We start from the raw sequence: 27,083 nt of genomic DNA, 5'->3' as shown, positions 1-27,083 counted from the left end.
CTTGTAGTTAATTTTGACAACTAATTTATTGATAAATTTGCCTCTAGATAAAATTAAATTAAATTTTTATTGATAAACGTAAATTTCATACTGTAAATTTTACATTGATAACTGTTTAGGTATTTTTGCATGTGCACTGGATATAATTTTAAGCAAACGTGTAAATACAAACACAAGTAAATATAATCACAATAAATTATATGGCTTTTAAAAACTATGATAGTCCATTCCTTGTCTCAGACTCATGCAGTCTACTTCATCAATTTTTAAAGAATTTGTCTTTATATTGATGTCCTCTTCTAGTTGTATCTGCGTTTTTAAGAGATAGCGTAGGGAAGCTTGCGATTCTGCCAATTTCTGTTGTAATGTGGCACAATTACCTCTTAATTCTGAAACCTCGTTAACAAGAGCAATTTCGACTAAATCCTTACAGAGTTCTACTCCTGGTCTCTGGGCTCGATGACCTAACCTAAAATGAAATGCAGAGATTATATATAATATATATATATATATATATATATATATATATATATATATATATATATATATATATATATATATATATATATATATATATATATATATTTACAATACATAAAAATAAATTGACAAAATCTGTAATCTTTTGTAGTCAACCCCATTCATAAGATAATCTTCATACTTAAGTAATGTATTTTACAAGTAGTTATATGTTTTATATACATATTATTATTAAGTAACCAATAAACTTATTTCAAAGTTAGACAGAATGTACAAAATCTGGGATCTGAGGATATTCCAGCAATGAATCAAGACTTATAAACAAAATTAAGCTTATAAACATTTAAAATAACTTTGATGCATCAACATTTAGGAAGTTAATTTTTTTTTAATCCAAAATATTGGCATTTTTACCCGAATTTTATTTAAAACTATAATACATAAATATTTAAGTTACATATATTATTTCATAACCTTTTCTAGTAAAATTAATCTAATTACCTGGTGTGTGCTAGAGCCATGTATCCTTCTTTTTCAACTAGAGCTTTTTCAAGTTTGGTAATACTTCTAGTCATTTCATTGGCCTGTCTCATAATTTCGGAATGCTGGATTTCCAGTCTTGTTTTAATGTGCTTCAGTTCTTCTATTCTTCTTCTAAAAGCATTATTTGTAGCATTACATTGCATGTCCATGTCGTCAATAGCTTGTTTTAATAAAATGTCTACATAAGACCGCAGCTGTCTGGCACACGCAATTTCTTTTGCAGCTGGAAAAGTAATGTTTATTTTAAAATAATAGTATGTACTTATGGTAGGGTGACTAATTTTAAGTGGATGTTATTCTGACATAAATTTCATAAAAAGTAAGTTATCACAGAGTTCTTGAAATTATTGTTGATGTTTTGATTTGGGTTCCACTTTTGCTATTATATATTTGTGAGGCAATGTGGTCGAATTTCTGTCTTTTTATATTACTTCCAACCAGCTTCTGCAAAATATCATGCTGGGATAGGTTTTAGGAAAGCGTACATTGGAAGGCGACAAATGTCATGGTTGTGCAATATCAGAGAGTGGCTTAATTGCTCGTCTAACCAGCTTATGAGAGTAGCTGTGAACAAAGTTGAAGTAATCAATGCAGTGTTGGTCTTACGGCGCGTAGCGATGTTGCTCATGTCGTCACAGTGGTATTTTAGGTATGTGGTAGTTTGACGATAAACTGAGAAATCAGGACCGTATGCGCTTCATTTCAAAAATCTTCACTCATTAATTTAACTGAGTTAAATAAGAAAATAAACAAAAAAAAACTTATTATTTTTATAAACAATGCCTGTATACATAAAATATCTATTAGGTACCTCGTAAATACTTATATACATATATATTAAAAAATGCAAGTAGTTTACCCTATAACCACGATATATATATATATATATATATATATATATATATATATATATATATATATATATATATATATATATATATATATATACATAAAATACACAAGAAGATCATAACTGAAATGTACCTACTGTACATACAGTACTAAAAAAAAAACAAATTAGCATTAAATCTGAAATATTTCTCATTAATTAATACTAATCGCATTCTATCTCTAAATCGTTCTCATCCTCTGAATCATCTCCTATATTAACTATTGGTTAACGTAATTATGTCGCTGATCTTTAAATTCGCGTTGGTAAGCTTTTTTTATTAACCGTTCTACCGTTTTTTCTTTAAAATCGACGTTGGTTGAAGCCACATACCTTTTCACTTGACTCCAATGGTAAGGCGGCAGTCTCAAAATCTTAACGCCATATTTTATCGCAATTGTTTCAATTTTGTACTTGTACTCGTCTCTAAATGCGGCCGCAGTATCCAGTAATTCACTTTTTAGGTAATCTTCCTCGAAGAAAATGTTATTTTCGATTAGCTTATTCTTGATTTGCCTTTTGTTCCAAAATTTTTTCGGGAAATCAAATTTGCGGAAGTGGTATGACGCGTTATCCAAAATGACAACGGTTTTTCTGTCTTTCGGCTAGTTTGTAATTAACGTCTTCTCAAACCATTCTTCATATATATCCCCATCTATTTCGTCGTGGTAATCAGCGGTTTCCTTCTTGGATAAGAAAGTTAATTCGGCCCATGCCACAAAACCAGTTTCGCTTCCAGCCTGAAGAAGTTTTCTCTTGCTTTTTGACTGAAGCACCGACGCTAGTCCAAGACTCATCGGTATAAACAAGGTATACATTATCCTTCTTTCCATCATTATCGAATCTCGACCCCTTTTACCATCTTCAAAACCCATGTCATTTAGTAGCCTACGAAATGTGGTTTTTGAAAAAGCTGGTAGGTCCTCATCAACCTTCACTCTGTGTATTATGCTGTCGACGGTTGGTGGTATGTTTAAAAAAAAATCATGGACAATTTTACTTATTCGACATTTTACTCCCTCGAGTATTCTTACGTGAATTGGACTGGAAACTGTTTTTCTTCCTTTTTTTGTACCAGTTTCAGTTCGCTTTGCTGGGTCTCTTGGCGGATGTCATAAATTTTGGAAACACTCACACCGCACATTTTCGAAATTTTTCCACAATAATATTCAAGCTGTCACCATTTTTTAAGTTCAGATGATAGTTTAATAGATTTAACACCACACGTTTTACTTGCACACTAAGAGTCATACCCTGTTTGAAATTAGCGACAGATACTGGCAACGGCTCCATGATGTATATATATATATATATAAATATATATATATATATATATATATATATATATATATATATATATATATATATATATATATAGTCCAAAGTTTATATATATACTTACTTACTTACTTAATCAGTAGACCCATTTGTACCTTTCGGTGTTGGGCCCAATATATATATATATATATATATATATATATATATATATATATATATATATATATATATATATATATATATATATATATATATATATATATATATATATATATATATATATATATATATATACAGGGTGGTCCTTAAGTAATTGTACAAACGAAAACCGTAAATTCTACACTTTAAAATATTACGATTTAAGCCAACTTGCTTTAATAAAATGTTGATATTAAGAAAGATACAGGGTGTTAAAGTGGAAATTTAAAATTTTATTTTTCGCTATAACTTTTACGTTTGTAAATATTTTTGGACAAAAATTTATAATTGGATGCTTTAAAGTGGGATAAATTATAATTTTATACAAACTTTAATGTAGCTGGTAGAGGGCGCCACATATGCCACATGTGTCACATAGATTTGCGCTTAACTTTTTTGTTCTTAAAGATAGCTCTATTTGTGTTAAAAAATAATAAAGATACATTATTTTTACAAAGAAAAGGTATACTTGTTGATACCCTCAAAATTTAACCGTTTTCGAGATATTCGCATTTTATAAGTCAGCTGCATAATAATTCTTAGTTGTAATATTTGTGCGGTGAAGCACTGAATACCTGTAGATAAGCATAATTCACAGTTTATTCTTATTACAACAACTCAAAGATGATAATGTAACATTACAAAATTTTTGTTATGGCTGCTAAATGTCTTCTGAAAATATTCTTCATCTTCTTCTTTAGGTGCCGTGTCCGTATTCAGACGTTGGCCGTCATCATGTTTACAATTTCCCTTTTCTATCGCTTCTTAAGTTTCTATACCTACTAGAGTTGTATTACTTTTTCCCTATTGTAAAATGCTGAAAACACAAAATATGTGGTTTATGTAAGATGGTACACCACCACATTCTAGATAGAAGGTAGTGAAAACATACTTAAATATAACTGTTCTGAACGTTGGAATGATCGTGGCACTCATATTCCTTTGCAATGTGGTGAGATATTGATATAATTATGTAATTTATAAAAAATTCTAAAATAATACTTATCATTCATTACGTGAATTATTTAACCATTTTTATTAGGACAATTAGAAACTAAAGCCAGGGATTTAATAACATATATGTGTCTTGTTTCATAATACTTTTTCTACCAATCTAACCTTAAAGACTCAGCATTTTTACAAAAACATCATCGTTGGACTAATAACCGATATTGTTATAAATATAGTAAACACACAGGTAATTTAGTTCAGCATAATATCAGTTCGTTAGTTAATCATAACAGACCATTTGTTCGAGATTATAGTTACTCGTAAGCTGTAACGTAATCATATAAATAAGTAATGACATCGATAGGTTATTCCGTGTTTATATAACTAACCCATGAATCAAATACATCACAGTTTAACACATTATTTAACCTCTGCCACAAATAAGATATAGTTCCATAATATACCATAAGGTTTGGATATGTATCCAAAAGAATATATTCATCCATTATAGATTATAGCCACCACGTAGCCCAGAATTTAATCCGCTTGATTTTAGTGTATGGGGCGTATTAATACAACGTGTCTATAAGAATCCCATAAACATTCTCAACCAACTATGGGAAGAAATAAATACTGCAGCAGTTTCTTTAGAACCAATGATGCTATTTAACATGAGATGATCTTTTATGTAATATATTGACAAATGAATTTAAGAAAATGGTGGGCATATGGAACACTTACTTTGACAAAAAGTTATGTTATTTAGTTTAACTATTTCTTAATTTGGTTTGTAAACAAAATGTTTTGATTATGACTTTAATTTAACATAAAACGTAAAATTTTTGATGTAAAATCCTATTATTCTGTTTTTGTCAAATCCTATTATTAATTATCCTGCTGATATATTTATTTTATTTAATATTTCGTTAACTATTAACTTTAGTTAAAGGTATTTTATACCAAAATTTAGATTTATTAATGTTTTTGTCTATTTTTCCTTCGTTGCCTGGAGTAATTGCCTTAAATCAGAATTATGCAGCTGATTTGTAAAATGCGATTATCACGAAAACTGTCAAGTTTTGAGGTTATTAAGGAGTATACCTTTTTTTTGTTAAAATAATGTATCTTTAAGATTTTTTATCAAAAATACAGGTAACTCAAACAACAAAAAAGTTAAGTGCAAATTTATGCCACATAGTGGCATATGTGGCGCCCTCTATCAGCTACATCAAAGTGTGCATCAAATTATAATTTCTCATATTTAAAAGTACCCAGTTGTAAATTTTTATGCATAAATCTTTACAAACATGAAAGTTATAGCGAAAAATAGAATTTTAAATTTGCACTTTAACACCCTGTATCTTTGTTAATATCAACATTTTATTAAAGCAATTTGGCTTAAATCGTAATATTTTAAAGTGTAGAATTTACGGTTTATATATATATATATATATATATATATATATATTATATATATATATATATATATATATATATATATATATATATATATATATATATATATATATATATATAGATATATATATATATATATTATATATATATATATATATATATATATATATATATATATAGATATATATATATATATATATATACATATATATATATATATATATATATATATATATATATATATATATATATATATATATATATATATATATATATATATATATAATCCAGTTTTCTATGGAAGATTAGGAAGCAGCTTTTCCTTAAACCATTGTTCAAATATAATACCATCCATCTCATCATGATAGTCCGCTGAGTTTCTTTAGCTAAAAGCCAAAAAGCAACACCTAAAAAGCCCAATTCGCTACTCGCATAACCCCTTAACAAATGCATCCCTGTTGAAGTCACTGAGAGGTACTTCCATTCTTTGAAGACACTATGTCCAACATTCACTCAAGTTTCGTCCAAATAAACGACGGTGTGTCCTTGAGAACGAATTTTTTTATCTCACGCAAATACTGATGCCTCCATTTTAGAATATCGGGCCGTTCAATCATGCTTGACTTTACTCCTCGTTTGCAAAAAACAAAGTTCATTTCATGGAGTATTCTTCACATTGTTGTGCGTCCCATGTTTGCTAAATTTTATGTCTTTTTTAACCAGTGCACAAACTTTGTTCAATCTCGGCGGTAAATTTTTAAAGAAAAAACTATGCACGATGGCACGTAGCTGCGTACGAACTACTGCATCGTAAGTGAACTTTCTGCTGTTCACTCTACTTTTGGTACGTTTTTTATGGGCCCTAGTCCTCCTTCCGCAGTTTCTTTGCGTATTTTAGAAATAGTACTAAAAGTTACTCCCGTCGTAGCACTTACTTTATCGGTTAAACTTCTAACACTTTCGCCACTTCATAAATTTAGATGATAATTAAATACATTTAAAGCAATTTGTTTTGCACTGATGTCCAAGATATTCCCTTGGCTTAATTTTTGAATTTCCATTTTCAATTAACATTTAACTCTAAAGTCACAATAACTACTAAAGAACCGCAAAGCCTTATTATCATTATGTAGTCAGAGAACGACATAAAATCGCTGATATACGCACACCGTATTATTTTAAGTTGCAATTAGTAATTAGATATATGCAAAGTGGTCCGTTTAATTGATTATCTTTAATAGCCGGCAAAATGCATGATTTAGCTAACAAATATTTTCTACTGATTTCCATGATTAATGGCATATGGTATTCTCACCAAAAAATAAATAAACTATCGTTGCTATAATTAAAATAGGGGCTTAACAGGACAATGGGGATTAAAACTGATTCGCTTCTCCTAATGACTTTATAATATTTATTTCCCAAATAATGTGTTTACAATGGAAGCTATCAAAAATTAATAAATATAGATAAGCTATCGACAATGAGTTTTTGATATATTTTAATTTTTTTTATAGTATATTTCTTCATGTTACTGTTTAGTTCGACAATGTAGCTCTCTTATTTATACATCGATGATTGAATCATGCGTTAGTTGAAACAATAAAATGATAGTCTTTTATACAACCGTAGGCAATTGTTGTGTGCGCGTATATTCCAGTGCTATGATTCTTAAATCCGTTCCTGTTGCGCCGCTCGGGGCAAACCGGCAACGTGGTCGACCGTTCTCCCGTAAGAAATACATTGCCTATCTTACCTGCACTTTATTCTAATTGTGGCTTCTACTATAGAAAAATAATATTTTACTATAAGTACAGTATAACGTGTAAACAAACGAAAATAATTAATAAACACTAAATTAGTTAAATTATTGATTCCGTTAATAATATACCTTTAGCTATGCTATCGGCTGTAAATTTTTCCCATTCTTGAAGAGTGATATTAGCAGGATCCAATGGAGTGAAACCGTGGTATATACTCAGGTTCAGACTCGTGTTCGTAAGTGAACTATTCAGAAGATCGATTTTATGGGTTGTGCTTTTGTCTGTCAAATCTCGATCCATGAAGTAAAATGTCGATCTCAGTCGTCGAATCTTAAACGAAAATTTTTAATAAAAATTTCTACAGTAAAATCCGGCATAAGATATTGTATCGCTTTAGTTAACTTTTCACGAGTTTCTATAAATTCTTGATAAAAAATAACAAAATTTTATAAAACTTTACATCTTTTCAGAGCCATATTTCATTACCGCTATTAATCATTTATATACTTAAACTCCCTTTTAAAGTGTCACCAATGAAACAATTAAATATTAGAAACGACAATGGAAGTTAGCTAATTGAAATATGTGAAGAATACGATTTGACCATAACCATCACAGATTTCAGTATAAAAACATTCATAGATACTCATGGGAGGAACCTAGTAAAAACCAAAGATCAATTATTGATTTAATAATAGTAAGAAAAGCCAGCAAAACAGTAATATCAGAATGTGCAAGTAACCACCGATTAGTATTAGGGAAATTCATATACATGGGAAGACGACAAAAAGACAATAACCAGAGAAATGAGGAGATGCAAAAAATTGCAAATACGAGGCATAAAGTAGAACTTCTACAATAATTTAGTATTCGAAAACTATATCAGAATAGGCTACAGCATTTGCTACAGATGAACGAAGAGTGAGCCCCAACAGAAATGTATCAACACCTAAAGGAAAAACTGAACAAAGTGGCAAACGAAGTGATGGTTATTGAACAACACAAGAATAAATTAAAATAAACAGTTGAATTGGAAGTTATGAGAAGATGTCTACAAATCACCAAAGAGAATAGAATAAGAACAGAGGAAATATGGAAGAGAATGAAATTGGAATGCTCAATTACAAAAAGTTGTAAAACATAGCCTAGCACTGGTACGGACATGGACAGAGAATGCCAGAGCACAGGTGGTCGAAAAGGATATTGGACTGGCACCCGCCGGGAAAAAGACGGAGAGGAAAACCTGCTACAAGATGGAAGACATACATTGGAAATGCTATGATAGATAGAGACCTCAGAGAAGACGACTGGGAGAATAGAGTGCTGTTCCGAAAACGGCCAAACTTATATTGGGAAGAAGCCGAAGAATAAGAGAAGCATTATAAATTATTATACGTTACCTGTTCATTGGATTCTTCCAAAGTTCTCTGTAACAAACTGATACCCCCGTCTAGAACAGATAATTCTTTTCTTAATTCCTTATCAACATCGTCGAAACACAAATCGATTCCTATTCTTCCTTCTCGTAAAATGATACATTTTCTTACAATTTCCAAACCGTTCTTTTGGCATGCTTCCAAACAGTCTTTTATTCTCTCCATGTATGTTTGAAGATTTTCTTCTTCGTTGCATACCTGTGAAATATTATAAATGGAACTCATGTCATTCTTGTAGTCATTTGGTATTCTGTAATAATTTGGCTGTGTAAAATTATTTAACGATTTTTTTATCTTTATCGATTACCGACATATATTAGAAAATCTAAATCTTAGCCGCATCCACTTTTCATCCTTCTTTTAGGATCTTGTGCTTCCATTTTGCATCATTGTATCCGAATTCTAGACAAATCTGCTCGACATCATCCTTCCAACTTTTGCTGGAGGGCCTCCTAATCATTTGGTCTTTCAAAAAATACTACTATTAATACTCTGTTTTACTCTGATCTGACCGCATGTATAAGGATAGGAATAAGATCGAAACCTTCGAAATGTGGGTCTATAGAAGAATTCTACGTGTGTCCTGGACAGAACATAGAACCAACCTGTCAGTTCTGGAAGAGCTTCATATAAAAGATAGGCTATTAAAAAAAGTAAACCGAGCATACCTAATTTACTTCGGTCACATAGCTAGAAGAACGGGGACCATGGAACTATTGGTAATAGAAGGAAAGGTAGAAAGCCGAAGACCAAGAGGAAGATCTCCAACACGATGGGTAGATCAAATGAAGTCTTTGGTGGGAAAATCGCTACATGAAGCCGTCCATATGGCACATGATCGAAGCCAATGGAGACAGCAAGCCAATAATATTTAGAGTGTCACCACGCACATCTGAGGAATTTCAAACTATGGTGGAGTAACTCGCAGACGACGGCTTAAAAATAAATATGGCATAGATGTATATAAATATGCTAAAATTTGATTAAATTTTTCTTCTCATGTATTCATTCCTCTTTCGATCTCTCAACGTATTTCCTGTAATTCTTCTCAGTACTCTCATCTCTGCTGCTGTTTCTAGTAGTCTTTGCGTTGTGGCTGTGTCGGGTCTTGCTTCTGATGCATATGTCATCATTGGTCTTATACTGGCTTTATGCATTCTTGACTTCATCTCAGTATTAATATGTAGGTTTCGCCATACAGTGTTATTAAGGCATCCTTCCAGTCTATTTGCTTTTTGTACTTGGTCTCTCACTTCTTTGTCCAGGTCTCCAAAGCTGGCCAGTGTAATTCAAAGGTATTTTATTTTCATATAAAAGTAAATGAACGGCCCATTAACATTAACAGCATAATAGCTGAAAGTCTAGAGCAGGGGTTCCCAACTTTTTTGTACCACGCCCACTTTTGTTGAAATGAAAGAGTCTCGCGCCCCCCACCCCTTAACAATAAATTGTATGGGCCTAGGAACAAAAAAAAAACAAATAAGTAGTACATAGAAAACAAAACATTTATTTATACTGCCATAAGATAAAATAATATCAGTTTTTATAAAATACAAAAATTATTAATTAAGGCTGTTCAATGAGTCAAAGATGTCTGACAAATAAGCCAATATTACTTGGGTACAATGTTTTTTGAAGGCCACTCTTAGTTCATTTTGCTTTTGCTGTTCCAAGAAGGTGATTACTTCATCTCGAAGGTCGAAGGTCAAATAATCTTGCCAACATGTTTACTTTTGAGAGCCATCGTACTTTTGTATGAAATAGCAGTGTTTTGTGATCACTCCCTTAATTTTCACAAAGAGCTTTAAACAGTCGAGTATTCAACGCACTGGTTTTTTATGTAATTCATTACTTTAATACACAACTTTAAGACAGCATTCAGTTCATTTGAAAGAATTTTTGCTGCCAAGGCTTGTTGATGTATAACACAATGTATCTCAGTCATATCAGCATTTTTCTCTCTTACTAATTGTACAAATGCTGAGTGAGAACCAAGCATTGAAGTCGCGCCATCCGTACATACACCGATCAGTTTTTGCTAAGAGAGTTCATGTTTATCAAAAAAGTCTGACACTGCTTTCATAACATAAATAGCTTTTGTCGTGGTCTCCAACTCTGTAGAAAAGAGTAGCTCGTCTTTTATTCTTTCGTTTTCAATATATCGAACATAAACAATAAATGAACTGAGAACATTGTGCTATGTCTGTACTCTCGTCTAGCTGTTTTACTGAATTAACTACCTTTTTTTGTATATCTTCGGCCATATCATCAATGTTTTGTCAGAAAGAGGTATTTGAGATAACTTTTGCTTACTCTGCGTTCCAAGAATAATATCAGCTGCCTTTAACAAACACGGTTTAACAAGCGTCTGTCCAATAATATGGCTCTTCTTTTCTTTAGCAATCAGAAGTGATAGCTCATATGAAGCTTCAAGCACTTTTTCAGATGAATGGGCCGTAGAACCAGTACTATCCAACTTCATGCGTTTTAAATTTTCAGATTTTGTAGCAAAAAATTTCTTTGGTTTGTCCTTAAAAGAGTTATGTTTGAATGACAAATGTCTTTCAAGTCGATTAGGTCTCATTGCATCATTGCTTAATACTTCATAGCAAATTGCACACTGAGGATGTTCGACATTATCTTTACGCATACGAATAAACCCATATTTAATATAATTATCATTATACATGCGTTTCTTTGCTGAGCTCATCTTGACTACAATAACTTCTCTCACTCAAATCAACGAAATCAATGAAAGTTAACTACGACAATTAAAATTTCACAACACGTACGCTTTTATAATGCAAAATTACGTGCAGGCTAGGCCGAGGTATCTCAATCTCAAACACTGAGTCACAATTGATTAGCTGCGGTTAGCGTTAGCTGGCCTGCGTCTGATGGAGGGTGGGAAGGAGAGGGACAGTGCTTGGAAACGCTTGATTCCAATCGAAATTCGATTTCAAATTTATGTGTAAAGTCAGATGTTACAGAGGTTTGTTTTAATTTTATAGAAATCATGGTTAATTTAGCATTTTAGAAAGACTTAATTTAATTTAATTTTCTACTTGTGTCGCGCCCCCCTGATATATTCTCACGCTCCAAGGGTTGGGAACCCCTGGTCTAAAGGATCTGCAACAAATGATCGATACAGTAGTATAAGTCAGCGAGGATAACGGATTGTCCCTAAATATAAAAAAGACACTATTTATGGTAATCACAAAGGGACAACAAAGTTAAGCGAATCTAAGACTTCATGGTGAGCAAATAAAGAAAGTTCAAAAATATAAATATCTGGGAACTATAAACACGGAAGATGTAGGTCAAGAATAGGATAATCAAGAAGTATATTTAACAAAATGAAGAAAGCTCTCTCTAGTAGATGCATCACAATGCCTTTAAACATAAGACTCTTAAGATGCTATGTTTTTTCTATTTAATTATAAGGTATGGAAGCGTGGATTTTAAAGAAATGTATTACACACAAATGGAAAGAATTCGAGTTATGGACCTACAGAAGAATGTTAAGAATAAGTTGGATTGTGTCAGAAATGCCGAAGTGTTGAGAAGGATGGGAAAAGAAAGGAAAGTGGTGAATACCATTACAATTGTTAAAAAGTTACAATATGCGTGGTTGAATCATTTGAGTATGTTGTTTAGATGTGGTTCCATTGAACTGTTTAGAGCAGTAACATCCAAGAAGCGTATTTACTTGATGATTGCCAACCTTCTTAGAGGATATGACACATGAAGAAGACGAATAATTCTTTCTGATAGGTATTTGCACTCTTCTACCCCTATCTAGTTCAGCTGAGGCTGAGCTGTAGGCTATCAGCGGAATCACAGGTGGCGGATAGTGGATGGCCTTCAAAATAGTATGCTGGACAAGCATTGGAACTTTGATCAATGAAACCAATGATCATACTTGCAGAAATACACAAGCGAATAGAGATTGCCAGATCAGAATTTATACTAATAAAGCCACTCTTAAAGCGCAAAAATCTTAATTTGGAAATCAGACTAAGTACTATTTGATGTTATATATTTTCAATATTAACATATGGAGCTGAGACTTGTACATTAAAAAAATGCAATTTAAAAAGAATCGAGTCTTTCGAAATCTGGTTATACCGTAGAGTATTAAAAATATTATGGACTGTAATAATTACAAATAAAAAAGTATTGGAGAAAGTTGGTAGAGAAACAGAACTAATCACTATTATACAAACAAGAAAACTGGGATACCTAGGCCACGTGTTAAAGGGACCAAAATATGAAATTTTGAGACTCATATTACAGGGAAAAATTCAAGAAAGATTTGTAGGCCGAAGACATAATTCTTTGTTGAAGAATTTACATGATTGGTATCAATTCAGATCGATTGATTTGTTTAGAGCAGCAAGTTTAAAAATTAAAAAAAAGCCATTATGATTGCCAACCTCCGTAGGGAGATGGTTGACGGGGAGTATTGCCGCCATTAAACAAGCATATCCTAACCCTCCCTTATCTTATCGACTGACCGCCGGAATATGCAGTCCCTCTCTTGTTTGTCAACAGATTCGGGTGGACGAATTGAGAAGAGAATAAGGGCACGCCCTTGAAATAGGAAATTGTCCTGAAATAAGAAATTGTCCCAAAAAGGCGAATTAACGATTAGGCGGCACTGGAAAACCACTATATTAAAGATTGCTATACAGCGTTCCACGTTAAGAAAATAACATTGCGGAGATAGGGCCATGTATCTTATGGACGATACAAGCGCAGCGATGCCACGATGAACACAAACACGATTCAGCGTTGTATAATTTGTATTTTCGTTTTCACAGACATGAATTAAATAATTGTTTTTTACCGTAATTGACCAAAAGTGTCCATTCGAAAAAGAGATGAAAAGTAGGGAAAATGATTTTAATTAAATAAATAGTATTTACAAAAGATTATTTTATTTTATCTTTTTTTAATTATAGTAACGACAGTTTATTTGTTTTTCGGTAAGAATATCATATACCATGAATCATAGAAATCAGTAGAAAATATTGCTTAGTTAAATCATGCACTTTGCCGGCTATTAAAGATTTAAAAGCAAATAAACGGACCGCTTGGAATGCGGAATATCTAATTACTAATTGCAACTTAAAATAATACGGTGTGCGCATGTCAGCGATTTTATGTCGTTCTCTGAGACTACATAATGATAATAAGGCTTTGTGGTTCTTCCGTTGTTATTCTGACTTTACAGTTAAATGTTAATTGAAAATGGAAATTCGAAAAATATATCGACAATCTAGTAAACCGCATGCCTGACAGTTTTGGCAACACTGATCTCCATAAGCCTAATGTTATTTTCTTAACGTGAAACGCTCTATAAGAATATTACAAGAACAATCGTCATGTCAAGCAATAGCGACGAAATAGCAGTTATTGATCATGGATTAAATCGAAGGAAAACGCTGGGTTGGAAGAAAACAATTGCCCTGGTTGCGTAACATATAGATAGACACTGATAATAGATATATGACAATAGACAGGTCGAAAGGTCGAGGAATTGTTTCATCTAGCTGCCGATCGAGAAACATTTCATCAGGTTGTTAATACGATAGCACACACTTGAAAACAAGCACGGTATATAATGAAGAAGACCTCTATCTTTAAAATTTAGATACCAATATCCCGAAAGACATATATCTCACATATTTTAATTTTGAGTGCCAAAAAACTTGTTCGGGATCTTGTTTCTAGACCAAATCCTGAATTTTAAACCACGTTTCGTAAATGGACAGTTTAAACGTCAGTTGTATCAAGTAAAAAAGAAAAATTATTTCTTTACCTCTTTTCTTTGCTTCTCGATTTCTGACTGGATAAATTCGACATCAATAAGTTTTTCTTTTAAATGATGATCAACTTCTCTTTTATTTAAATCTGTTCTGTCCTGGACTTCATCGATAGCTCTATCATTTTCAGCTATAACAGAATCCGCCAACTTCTGCTGATCTAAACAAATTCTATCTCTGAAAATGTTATTCAAATGCCATTCGCTGAGACTGAACTTTGACGGAGGAGGCGGGATAACCACCAACGATTGATGATACAAATTGGTTTGTCTCCGTTGATTAAATCGCTGCGAGGAATTCATTTTTGGTATGAAAATTAAAGCAGCGTTTAAATATAACCAAATTGGTTTGAAGGTATTGTTTGATCAATATTTTGAAGGCGGTTGTCAGTAGTGTCACATCTTACAAGTGTTTTGTTGTCATGGAAGAATTTATTTACCATATATTTTTAATAATTTATTTTTAAAGGATTAGGCATCTTGGTTTTTACTTTATTTATTATAAATAGAGGGCTGGCATAATTTCATGACGAGCAAATTCTCCAAAATTAACCTTGACAATTATTGCCATCAGTTAATATATAAGATTTATTGTTCAATCTATTTTATACGGATAGTGTATTTAAAAAATGTCGGCATATAAATTGTAGACGGAGAATAAAAATTGTAAGATTATCAACAATAATTTGACGCTGAGGGGTTCTATATTTCAGATTAAAAAGAAAATTTATAGGATTAAAAATTTCAATGTCATTTAATAAACCATTGATTTTATCAATACTCAAACTTTACATTTAACCATAAAACAATAGATGCTTTAGTTTTCTCTCAAACACAATTTCACTTTTTTTAATTATTTGGGAATTCCTATTATGTTGTTTCTCAACAACTGGTTTATTAATAACGACTTTGCTTTTGCTATTACTGAAATACATCCGTACCATAGTTAATCCGAAGCGGTTAATGTGTTTTTATAGAGTTCTGACAAATATAGAAGGCGAAAACAGTCAAAGGAAACGTCGTCGACAAAATTTTTCGGAAGGTGAAAAAATTATATACAACGTGTATTGTGGACTTCGTTGAAAGGAATGAAAATATCAACACTAGGAATTCTAAGCTTTCCTACATGGCGAAACTAAATTCAAATCTTTACCACTGTCCTTTCTAAAACTTGCAAAATAGACAGCTTGATGAATTAGTCGGCAAGGGAATCTATAATTTGCATTCCTCATGTCGTTCATCACGGTAAAAATTCTTAGTGAATTTTAGTTTCTGGTACTCGAAACAGAGTGAAGAACTAAAACAAAAAGACGGTATAAGATTTAATTTCGATTGCAGGACATCTGCAAGCCGCTTATACGTAATTCATCAATCTGTCTGCTTTGAAAGTTTTAGAAAGCACAGTAGTAAAGATTTGAATTTAGTTTCGCCATGTAGAAAATCTTAGAATTCCTAGTGTTGTTATTAGATGGCGTTGTACGTCTCTTAATAATTATTTTTATAATTATTGTCCCATGACGGGAGAGATTTTGTTTCGATTCAGAGCAACTGCATATGTCGTTCTGATGAGACCTAAAGAGGTTGAAATACGTATAAGCGGCTTGCAGATACCCTGCAGAAGTGTCTACGGAAAGTCTTCACAGAATTCTAAAACAATTTAACGAACGTGAAGGTAAGTCGGATAGGTCTGTAGAAAAAACTGAAACTCGACGAAGAACTCTTTACTCCAGTCGTCAAGAGACGAAAATACCCCTAAAAATCATACGAACAACCTGAATTTTGCCGAGATTTTTAATTTTGGGACCCAAAAAAAGATGCAAAAAAGTTTACCACTTTTACCCCTGGGCTTCCCCCTAATTCCCCTACGGCGGGTTTGGATAACGTCTTATTATTCTTCAAATCCTAGAAAACCAATCTATATCATGAAGAAATGGACGCCCAAAAATTTAAAGGTTGGTTTTCAAAGATTTTATTAAACTTTAAACCCTATAACGTGAATGCTATTCAATGACTATTTGACTATATCTGAAGTATTAATATAGAAATTGATATATTATCTATATTACAACTTGACAACAGTGTTATCGTTAAAACTTACCATTTCTCAGAATTCTCAGCAGTCTTAATTACTGATAATTATATTTTATTTTTAGAAAAAACAAAGAAATGACATTGAAGGAGTTTAAATTTATTTGGTTTATGGAGTATACGCATAGACAGTGGGGTCGAGCCATAGGAGCAATGTTTTTAATCCCAGCAGCTTATTTTTGGACCAGGGGCAGACTCAGTCCCGGCATGAAAAAAAGGATTTTGGCATTTGGAACTTTAATTGGAGCACAGGTAAGATAATTTGATGAAAAGTATACTTTATTTATTTTTGTATATTTATAATATAGCATCTTTTTCTTCCACTCTATGCAAGGTTTCAATTTGCGTCTTAAAAACATGCGGAAAAGAGAAACTCTTAATTGCGAGACAAAATCTTCGAAGAAAAACACTTTAATGACTCCTAAACCTAAAAATACATACAGTGGAACTTGGTTATAGCGCAATTGAAAGGTCCAGTAAAAAACGACGCTATATCAGAGTGATGTTATAAAAGAGGTAGAAAAAAATAAAATTTTAGCGAGTCAAAATTTTATTACAGCATCATTTATTATTACAGCTGCATTTAGGATAAAAAATTAAGAAATAAAACATAACATGTATATGAAACTTACATTTGTCAAGAAAAAGTTCTCTAATGCTGAAAAAGTCAGTTATGAAAAAGTCAGTTATTTTCTTCTGTAAAATCCTTTCTGAAAAATAAAGTTTTTCTGTAGTGTCCTTAATAATCAGAGCTGCTTCTTTGGTACCTGGTTGTGGATGCCTCTCTGAACTGGCAAAATCTGGATATGGTCTCAGCAGCTCTCTTTGCTTCTTGGATTGTAGGACAATCAACGCCGTCTTCTTCTTCTTCTTCATTATCTTCATCAACATCCATTCCCACATTTTGTACTGGTTCCACAATTTCTTTATCACTTAAAACTTGAAATGTTTCTACCTGATCGTCTACTGAAATGTAGGAGTCAAGATCAGTTCCAAACTTGGGCTGGGCTACACAGTTGTCAACTAAGAGAAGAATTTTTCTTTTTTTTTTGAAGTGAGTTCATTGTCCCACTTTCTCAATTCTTCTTCAAAAATAGCAGAAGTCATCCACGCTTTTTTGTTGGCTGTGTAGTTTACTGACAGTGTTTTTATTTTTTTTTAAACATCTAGGATGTAAACTTTTCCCAATAACCAAAAGCTTTTTTTTCTGTGTACCTGTCATGTTTGCACAAACAAAAGCCGTGCCTCTTTGTTTTGAAAGCTTTCCATCAAAACATTTTTGATTTTTGAAATTTACAATTTTGTTTGGCGTAAATTTGTAAAAGACACCAGTTTCATCGCCATTGAAGATATCTTCATCCTTGTATGGTTGCCTTAGTTGTGGCCATGTGTTTTGTAACCAATTACCTGTTATGTTCTCGTCCACACATTTTGCCTCTCCAACAATTTTCGCGAAGGAAATTGAGTGCCGGGCTTTAAACCGATCTAGCCAGCCGTTAGAGAATGTGAAATCTTGACCAAACAGTTTTCCAAACTCTGTAGCTTTCTCCTTTAAAAGTGGTCCGGACACAGGAATATCAGAACTGCGACACTGCTTGAACCATTTGAGTAGAGCTGAATCTACATCACCACGAATGCACTTCCTAATCTTTTTAACATTTTCGCCTTCCCCATTAAAGGCTTTTAAAATTTTGTCCTTGTTTTTTAGGATTAAGCCGTCAGTCGAATTAACAAGTCCAAATTGCCGACATACATCAACAATTTTTCGACCACTTTCAAATGCTCTTATAACACGCACTTTATCTTTAATAGACAAAGCCTTCCTTTTAGTACTAAAACTTGCCATATTAAAAAATAAAAAGTTAATTACTAAATTAAAATCTAAAAACAAAACGAGAACACAATTTCACGGTAGCGAACATTTCTTAAACTGACTGTTTTGAAACAGAAAATTTGACTGTTAGGACGGAACTGATAAATGCGAAGTCTTAGAACTGTCAAGGTCACATAAGTGTACACAGAAGGGATAATCGGGCTTTCTCACATTCTTTGAAGGAACAATATGCTGCAAAGCGGGAAACGCGTTGCACTATATTGTTCATAAAATAAAAAAACGGCAACCTTCTGTAAAATTTTATGACGCTATAGACGAGGCTTACTTTATTTTTAGGTGATAAAACCGGGTTTTTAATAATGTTATCGAATAGTTTTTGGCCGGACCTATTAAAAATTGACGTTACAACCGAGATGACGTAACTACCGAGGCCGTAATATTCAAGTTCCACTGTAATCAACTTGTTTGTTTGCTTCGCCAGATGCCTCTACCGAGATAGCTACTGTTTCCTCTTATTTCCCTATTATATGTCAGTCCCGCAAGGATTTTATAAGAATGTCAGAAGTTTTTAATCAATATAGGGTACATGTTGAGGCGAGACTCTTCAGTCCGCGGGATGGGATATGTTCAGTCTTGACCTGGCATTTCGCCAGTCAAGTAGTGCTGGGATTATCCCAGTATTATCAGATTACCCGCTTAACCCATCTGGGGGTCAGGCTGTACCGGCGAGACCGGACAATTCAGTGTCTCCATATTCTAACCTTCTGGTTATTATACACCTTTTTTTTCTTTTAGTAGTAACTTCTTGGTTAAGCTGTCCATCCAGTTTGAGTTGAGCAGCCCTTAGTTATACTACTTGTATCTTCTTCTTCTGGTTCCTATCCGTTTCGGATGTTGGAAATCATATTGGCAATCATGACCTTGCTCGCTGCGGCTCGAAACAGCTCCGTTGAGGTTTTCTTAAACCATGTTCTTAAATTCCGCAGCCATGATATTCTCCTTCTACCGGGTCCTCGCTTACCTTTGACTTTACCTTGCAATATAGACTGCAGCAGGGAGTAACGGTGCTGATTTCTCATAACGTGTCCAAGATATTGCAATTTTATGCGTTTGATCGTAAACACAATCTCTGGGTCCCACTACTTGTATATGTGTAGGCAAATTTGAAACCAACAAGATGGTTAATTTGGGCCACGTTACGTCAACGATATAATCTTTTTTGTTTAATTCGATTAAATTTTTAGGGTCTAATGGGTTGGTATATGGTTAAATCTGGTCTAGAAGATCGTTTCCATGGAGAGAGTGATGTACCGAGAGTGTCGCAGTATCGACTTGCGTCTCATCTTAGTTTGGCATTTATTCTTTATACCTTGTTCCTTTGGTCTGCTTTAGATATATTAGCACCAGCTAAACCAATTGTCATCGTAAGTCAAAGAATATTGAAAAAGTCCAGGAGGTTTAGGATGCTAGCACATACAGCTAAAGGGCTGGTATTTCTCACGGCTGTGTCGGGTAAGGAAATATTTTTAACCAAACATGTAACACATTTTTATTTAAAGATAGACTTTTTAGGTTATGTTAGGTTGTATATCATCTCTAACAAAGAAAAGTATTTAAATTCATATTTAAGATAATAGGAAAAATAGGGGACAATGTTGCAAAATACGTTGAATAAATATATGAAAGGCATGGGAGACTCCACTGATAGAAACTATTAGAAGAATAGGCAAATGACCAAAAATCGATAAAGTCGTGATTGCTTTAACAAAAATCGTACTTCTTCGCCCATTTTTAGACCGTTTTGTAATGTCATAATATGAAAAATATTTATAGAGAATCCTCCTCCTCTATATTTTCTCCTTCGTAAGGATGTAGTGGCGTCATGTAATTTGTTTGATTATTTCTGTCCAATTATCTCTCTCCTGTGCGTGTTGTTTTGCTTCGGAGAATGAGTAACCAGTCATGTCCTTTATTTGGTCCGACCTTTGTACTGGAGATCTTCCTCTGGATCTTTTACCCGCTACGTTACCTTCAACTATCATTCGCTCCATGCCTTCTCTTCTTCTAGTTATATGTCCAAAATATCTCAGTATATTTTGGTTGATAGTTGTCATGAGTCTAGTTTTTATAAGTTCTGCTAGAATTGAGTTATTTGTGCGATGGGCGGTCCATGGTATGTGCAACATTCTACGGTAGACCCACATTTTAAATACCATTATACGCTTTGTATTCACTCTTTTTATTGTCCAAGTTTCTGAAGCATAGGTGGCGATAGGAAATATCAATGCTCGAATAAGGCGTAATTTTGTGTTTTTTGTGATGTCAATGTTCTTGCAAATGTTTGTGAGTTTGGCTGTTGCCGATCTGGCCATTGTGATGCGTCGACGGATCTCGTCTTTGCATCCTTCACTGTTAGTAATAACAGAGATTAAGTAATTAAATTGCCTGGCCACTTCGTAACCTGACATGTTTCTTATCTCTGCTTGGTTGTTTCTGATTCCGTACTCACCGTACCTAGCCTATTCATAATTTATTCCAGTTCTTCTGGTGATGACGTCAATATAACAGTATCATAAGCATAACGTAGGTTTTTGATTTTTCTTCCTCCTATCGTTGCTCCACCTTGCCACTCCTCAAAAACTTGACGTGACGCATAATATGTTCACTATATATTATATATATATATATATATTATATATATATATATATATACATATATATATATATATATATATATATATATATATATATATATATATATATATATATATATATATATATATATATATATATATACCCGGTATTTTAGGCGTCACGCCCTTCCGGTAGGGATCTATGGAGGAGTATCACGGAGCCGCAAGCCCTTATCTCTTGCCGTACTGCTCCACCATAGGCCGATCAGACACCAGCATATTCTAGTCTAAGCCGCAGATTCATCTAGAATTTTAAACTGCTGCGTTAGACTTTTTGTTTTTCTCTACACCGAGCTGGGGACCGAACCCACATCCACTGAACCACTCGCAGTGAAGCGAATGAGAAGCCGGCCGCCCAGCCCGCTTGGCTATCTCACCGACCAACTCTTACATTAGCAGTATTATTTAAATATAGTTTTTATAATAAATAGATTATATGTTTTGGCGTACCCATTTCTCTAAGTATGTGCCAGATTGTATCCCATTTTACGACATCGAAGGCCTTGGAATAGTCAACAAAGCATAAATATGTTTCTATGTTAAACTCTAGAGATTTTTCGATAATTTGGCGAATATTAAGAATATGTTCTCTTGTTCCTCTAACTGGGACGAATCCGTATGTTCTTGGGGAGTTTGTGGTAAGAGAATTGATTTTAGTTTTTCATTGATGATGGTTAGAAGTTCTTTTCTCTCGTGTGATATCAATGATAATGTATGGTAATTACTGCAATCTGTCGGTGAACCTTTTTTATATATGGGAATAAAGCTGAGTTTACCTCAGTCATTTGGCCACTTTCCGGTATTCCAGATCTCATTGCAAATTCTAAGCATTACTTCCGTCACTAATTCTCCCATTTCTTTGAATGTTGCAGTTGCTATTTCATCTCCTTCTGCTTTTCTGAATTTTAGCTTTTTACTTACCGCCTCAATTTCTGATTTCATTGTTTGAGGTTCTTTTTCATAACTTCTTTTCTCTGTATTATTGTCTGGGTCGTTGTTAGAGAATAGTATTTCGCGACATTGTTTCCACACCTCTGCGATACCGTCTGGGTTTGTTATGGTATTTCCACTATTATCTTTGATGATCTGTGTCTGCGTTTTGAATTCTCTCGCTAGATACTTGAATGTTGAGAGAAGTTCTCTAGATTCTTGGCGGTCAACATGTTTCTCTAGTTATACACAATACACACAAGTGTTTTATAGTTGTTTATAAAGAATAAAGACACTGTATTTGTATTATGATCATTAAATATAATTATTTTACTTTTTAGGCGCATTTGTTGCTGGTTTAGATGCCGGATTAGTTTACAATTCGTTTCCCAAAATGGCCGACAGGTGGATTCCCTCTGACATAATGGCGTTCAATCCGAAACTTACGAATTTTACTGAAAACCCAACAACTGTACAATTCGATCATAGACTTCTAGGAACAACTACGTTAGGTGTTATAACAGCACTTTGGTACTTGTCGAAAAAAAGAGTATTACCGCCCAAAGCTTACACCGCAGCAACTGTATTAGGGCTACTAGCTTACCTTCAAGTAAGTATAATATAATACACATACAAGTCTCCTAAACAAATAATGCGAATGAGTCATCTAAAATCAGGCGGTTAAACTGACCAAAAGCAACCGGAATCACATGATTATCACGTGGAGTTTACTCAAGTTTCGTAAATAGTGAACTCTAGTAATTAGCGACGCGTAGGAAAACGTTAAACACTTTAAACTATAACAAATAATATTATATTTTATTATAATATTAAAAATAAGATATTCAACATTTCATTCACATTAAACTATGCATTGGACTGGCCTAATACGAGTTAATAGCAAGTCGTGACATTTTTTTCAATTTTTTATATTAAAGTGAGTTTTGGACTATCCAGTCCAGATACGTCAGAGTTGTAGGTCGACTGGTGATATTATCTAGGTGCATATCATCATCTGTGTCAAATCAAATTACCGAAATATTATAAAAACTATGAACAGGAAACTTCTGCAATTTTGACAGATTCTTAAAAATTAGAAAAGGAAAGGCATATTCTGAAGTAAAAGAAATAAATGATGATTGCCATAATATGGGAAAACAGTCGTAAGAGGCGAAAATTTGATACTATATTCACATATCTTTTCATATTGACTCCACACCATCTCAATCGGGTTCAACTCGCAATGGTAACGCGGCAGTCTCAAAATCTTAACGCCATATTTTTCCGCAATTGTTTCAATTTTGTACTTGTTGTACTCGTCTCTAAATGCGGCCGCAGTATCCAGTAATTCACTTTTTATTAGCAAATTCTTGATTTACCTTATGCTCCACAATCTTTTCGGGAAATCAAATGTGCTGGAGTGGTATGATGCGTTATCCAAAACGACAACGTTTTCTTTGTGTTTCGGCAAGTTTGGAATTAACGTCTTCTCAAACCATTCTTCATATAGATCCCCGTCCATTTCGTCGTGGTTATGAGCGGTTCCCTTCTTGGCCAAGAAAGTTAATTCGGCCCATGCCACAAAACCAATTTCGCTTCCAGTATGAAGAATAAACCGAGGACCGCTTTGGGTTGGGACTGTCACTGCAGTAGGGAGCCCTTTTATGAGAGCATTTTGTAGATTCTTAATCTGTGTGTCCCTCCATTCCTTTTTGATTGAAGCACCGACGTTAGTCCAAGACTAATCGGTATAAACAAGGTTTACATTATTCTCCTTCCTCAGGTTTTTATTTGTCTGAGGTACTTGTGTCTCCAGGACATATAGTCCGTCTAGAAAGTATCCGGAATTTTATATTTTTCCTAATTTTAATAAATTTCCTTTTTGTAACATTTTAAGACAAAAGTAATGCATCAAGTAGGTTGTGCCGATAGTAGGTTATGGACAAAATCGCTTGACAACACCATCTGTCAAATATTTTTGTTTGTAAACAGACTTAAGATTTGCGAAATAATGTCGCAAGTAGAAAAAAGAAAAGTGGTGGAATATTTTCATAGAAAGTGTGTCCGAAACGTTATAAAATTAGTGCAATTGACTGAACTCGGAAAAAGTGCAGTGTATGAGACAATAAAGAGGATAAAAAATGGCATAGATATGAGACATAGACCAGTTTCGGGTAGACCACGTAAGATTTGCGGAAACAATTTAAATGCTTCAGTGGCTTTAGGACGACAAAATTCGCGCCTAGGATTTCGAAAATTAGCGAACAGATTTGGAAATCAACGAAGAATAAAAGTGTGCCCACAAACTGTTTGCATGTCACTGAAAAAACAAGGCTACATAATCAAGGAATCCAAAAAAATCCCTACAATGACACCTCTGCAAAGGCAACGAAGAATAGATTGTTGTCAACGTTTTCGAGAAGATAATTTTAATATTGTCTTCATATCTGATGAAAGTTGTTTCCAACTTGGTACAAATCATCTAAAAGTCCTATCAAGAGAAAATGTTACTGTTCAAATTTCCAAATTTCCCACTAAAATAATGGTTTGGGGAGTAATATCTTAGCGTGGTGCTACACCTCTCTGTATATTTATTGGTATTGTTGATAATGCGAAATATTGTGGCATTCTAAATGGTTTTCTTCTTAAAACGGCTCAAGTTTTATATCCAGAGGGGTGGCGTTTTCTGCAAGATAATGCAAGATGCCATACTTCTGCTAATACTCAAGCTTGGGTGCAAGAACACGAATTGGCAACAATCCCGTAGCCAGCAGTATCTCCAGATCTTAGCCCCATTGAAAATATATGGGGACTGGTGAAGATTGAAGTGGAACGAGCAGCGTCACGAGATAAAAGGTTTGATTCGGTCAGTTTTACAGGCCTAGAACACCTTTACCGAACATTATGGTCTTGACCTAGTTTCGGGTGTATCTGGACGTTTAGTAAAGTGTTTAGATTTAAATGGAGGTTGTATAAGTAAATGAGATGAATTATTTGTTGAAATTTTATATTTCAAATGATAGAAATAAATACCGTAAAATTATAATTCTGTTTTCTTTTTTCCGGATACTTTCTAGACGGACTATAATATCTTTTCTTTCTAATCATTATCCAATCTCGACCTCTTTTACCATATTCAAAACCCATGTTATTTAGCAGCCTACAAAATGTGATTTTTGAAGAAGCTGGTAGGTCCTCATCATCCTTCACTCTGTTCATTATGCTGTCGAAGGTTGGTGTGTTTTCCAAAAAAAAAAATCATAGACAATTTTCCGTATTGGAGATTTCACTCCTTCATCGTAAGTATTCTCACGTGAATTGGACTGGAAACTGTTTTTCTTCATTTTTTGTACTGGTTTCAGTTCGCTTACTGGGTCTCTTGGCGGATGTCATAAATTTTGCGAACACTCACACCACACATTTTCGAAGCTTTTTCCGAGTAATAGTCAAGCTGTCACCATTTTTTAAGTTCAGATGATAGTTTAATACATACGTTTTACGTCACGTTTTATTTGCATACTAAGAGTCATACTCTGTTTGAAATTCACGACAGATGAATGCTTGCGAAAATGAAATAGAATTGAGCTTTTATAGGTTTTTCCAACAAGTTTTTGGTCTAATGTCCAGTAATCAAATCGACAAAGAGACATGTTTGCTTTGCGTAGACCATGGGGATTTAAACTGATTCGCTTCTCCTAATGACTTTATAATGATCTTTATTTCCCAAAGAATGTGTTTACAATGGAAGCTGTTGACATATTTTACTTTTTTTATAGTATTTTTCTTCATGTTATTGTTTAGTTCGACTCTCTTATTTATACATCGATGATTGAATCATGCTTTAGTTGAAACAATAATGATACTCTTTTATACAACCGTAGTCAATTGTTGTGTGCGCTTATATTCCCGTGCTATGATTCTTAAATCCGGTCCTGATGTGCCACTCGGGGTAAAGCGGCAACATAGTTGGCCGTTCTCCTGTAAGAAATACATTGCCTATCTTACCTGCACAGCATTCTAACTGTGGCTTCTACTATAGTCCTGCATACTAAAAATATGTTTTTAACTATTGATTGAAATTTTTTCAGAGAACATTTTTTTTTGTTTTAGGTTACCTTAGGTATTACTACGTTATTAACTTACGTACCAACTAGTATAGCGGCCTCGCACCAAACGGGATCACTAGCCGTGCTTTCAGCAGCAGTTTGGCTAACTCATGAATTAAAGAGATTGCCGAAATAGATTTTTAAGAAAAAATGTATTTTTTGTAAATAAACGTTTTTATTATTAATAAAGTACAAATTTTAAATAATATTTTATAAATTTTTGTGATCATGATACTGCTCCCGTTATTCCTCGATTTCATGACAATATTCTTATAATTAATATAATACAATTAAGATAAATCTGGTGTAACAACAAAGCGGGTATGATCTATTACTCTAGATCTATCTACATCTATCCGGCTTCGTCTCATACAAATTAGATGAAAAAATATAATTTCTCGCATTAAAATAGGTACGTAGATCTACCTACTATGAATTATTGATCCCCCTAAACGAATTCCCGATGAGGTTGGCGACCAATAGGGCAACTTTTTCTCTCTCTTAAGTTTGATGAATGAAAGAAGACCTGAACATTGTCGGAGTATACGGCCCAGACAATAACAAGCATCAAATAATAAGGGAAACATTTTATGACGAATTACAACAAGTAGTAGATCAAGTTAGAGGAAAGATGATCATACTGGGTGATTT

General features: G+C 33.5%; 2 protein-coding genes across 3 annotated transcripts in view; one reads left to right on the top strand and one right to left on the bottom strand.

The window, feature by feature from the left end:
* LOC140446860 (heme A synthase COX15) overlaps window positions 1–26,640 on the top strand; it is a 31,385-nt gene extending 4,745 nt beyond the window's left edge. Inside the window, exons 4-7 of the mRNA XM_072539437.1 lie at window positions 16,935–17,121; window positions 19,948–20,215; window positions 22,668–22,936; window positions 26,437–26,640. Of these exons, the coding sequence (XP_072395538.1) occupies window positions 16,935–17,121; window positions 19,948–20,215; window positions 22,668–22,936; window positions 26,437–26,568 (856 nt within the window). The 3' untranslated portion in view covers window positions 26,569–26,640. The remainder of the gene's footprint in view (window positions 1–16,934; window positions 17,122–19,947; window positions 20,216–22,667; window positions 22,937–26,436) is intronic.
* Tektin-C (Tektin C) lies at window positions 8–15,202 on the bottom strand. Of its 2 annotated transcripts, XM_072539435.1 has the most exons (5): window positions 14,779–15,202; window positions 8,919–9,152; window positions 7,647–7,848; window positions 982–1,246; window positions 10–469 (listed from the first exon to the last, which is right to left on the bottom strand). In XM_072539435.1, exons 1-5 carry the CDS (start codon window positions 15,082–15,084, stop codon window positions 208–210), a joined length of 1,269 nt encoding a protein of 422 aa, XP_072395536.1. In that variant the 5' UTR covers window positions 15,085–15,202; the 3' UTR covers window positions 10–207. The 2 variants fall into 2 exon arrangements, with proteins under 2 accessions (XP_072395537.1, XP_072395536.1); XM_072539436.1 differs by lacking the exon at window positions 8,919–9,152 and having other exon boundaries at window positions 8–469.
* Window positions 26,641–27,083: the final 443 nt, after the last annotated feature.

This window comes from Diabrotica undecimpunctata, chromosome 7 (assembly GCF_040954645.1).
Source record: "Diabrotica undecimpunctata isolate CICGRU chromosome 7, icDiaUnde3, whole genome shotgun sequence".
Classification (NCBI taxonomy): domain Eukaryota; kingdom Metazoa; phylum Arthropoda; class Insecta; order Coleoptera; family Chrysomelidae; genus Diabrotica; species Diabrotica undecimpunctata.
The sequence above is the reverse complement of the archived record's forward strand: the minus strand, read 5'-3'. Positions and strand labels throughout refer to the sequence as shown.

Coding starts and splice junctions, on each gene's coding strand:
- Tektin-C (XM_072539435.1), bottom strand. CDS start 15,084: ATGAATTCCTCGCAGCGATTTAATCAACGGAGACAAACCAATTTGTAT. Junction 9,153..14,778: donor TCGAGAAGCAAAGAAAAGAG/GTAAAGAAATAA, acceptor AATATTTCACAG/GTATGCAACGAAGAAGAAAA. Junction 1,247..7,646: donor AGCCGATAGCATAGCTAAAG/GTATATTATTAA, acceptor TTACTTTTCCAG/CTGCAAAAGAAATTGCGTGT.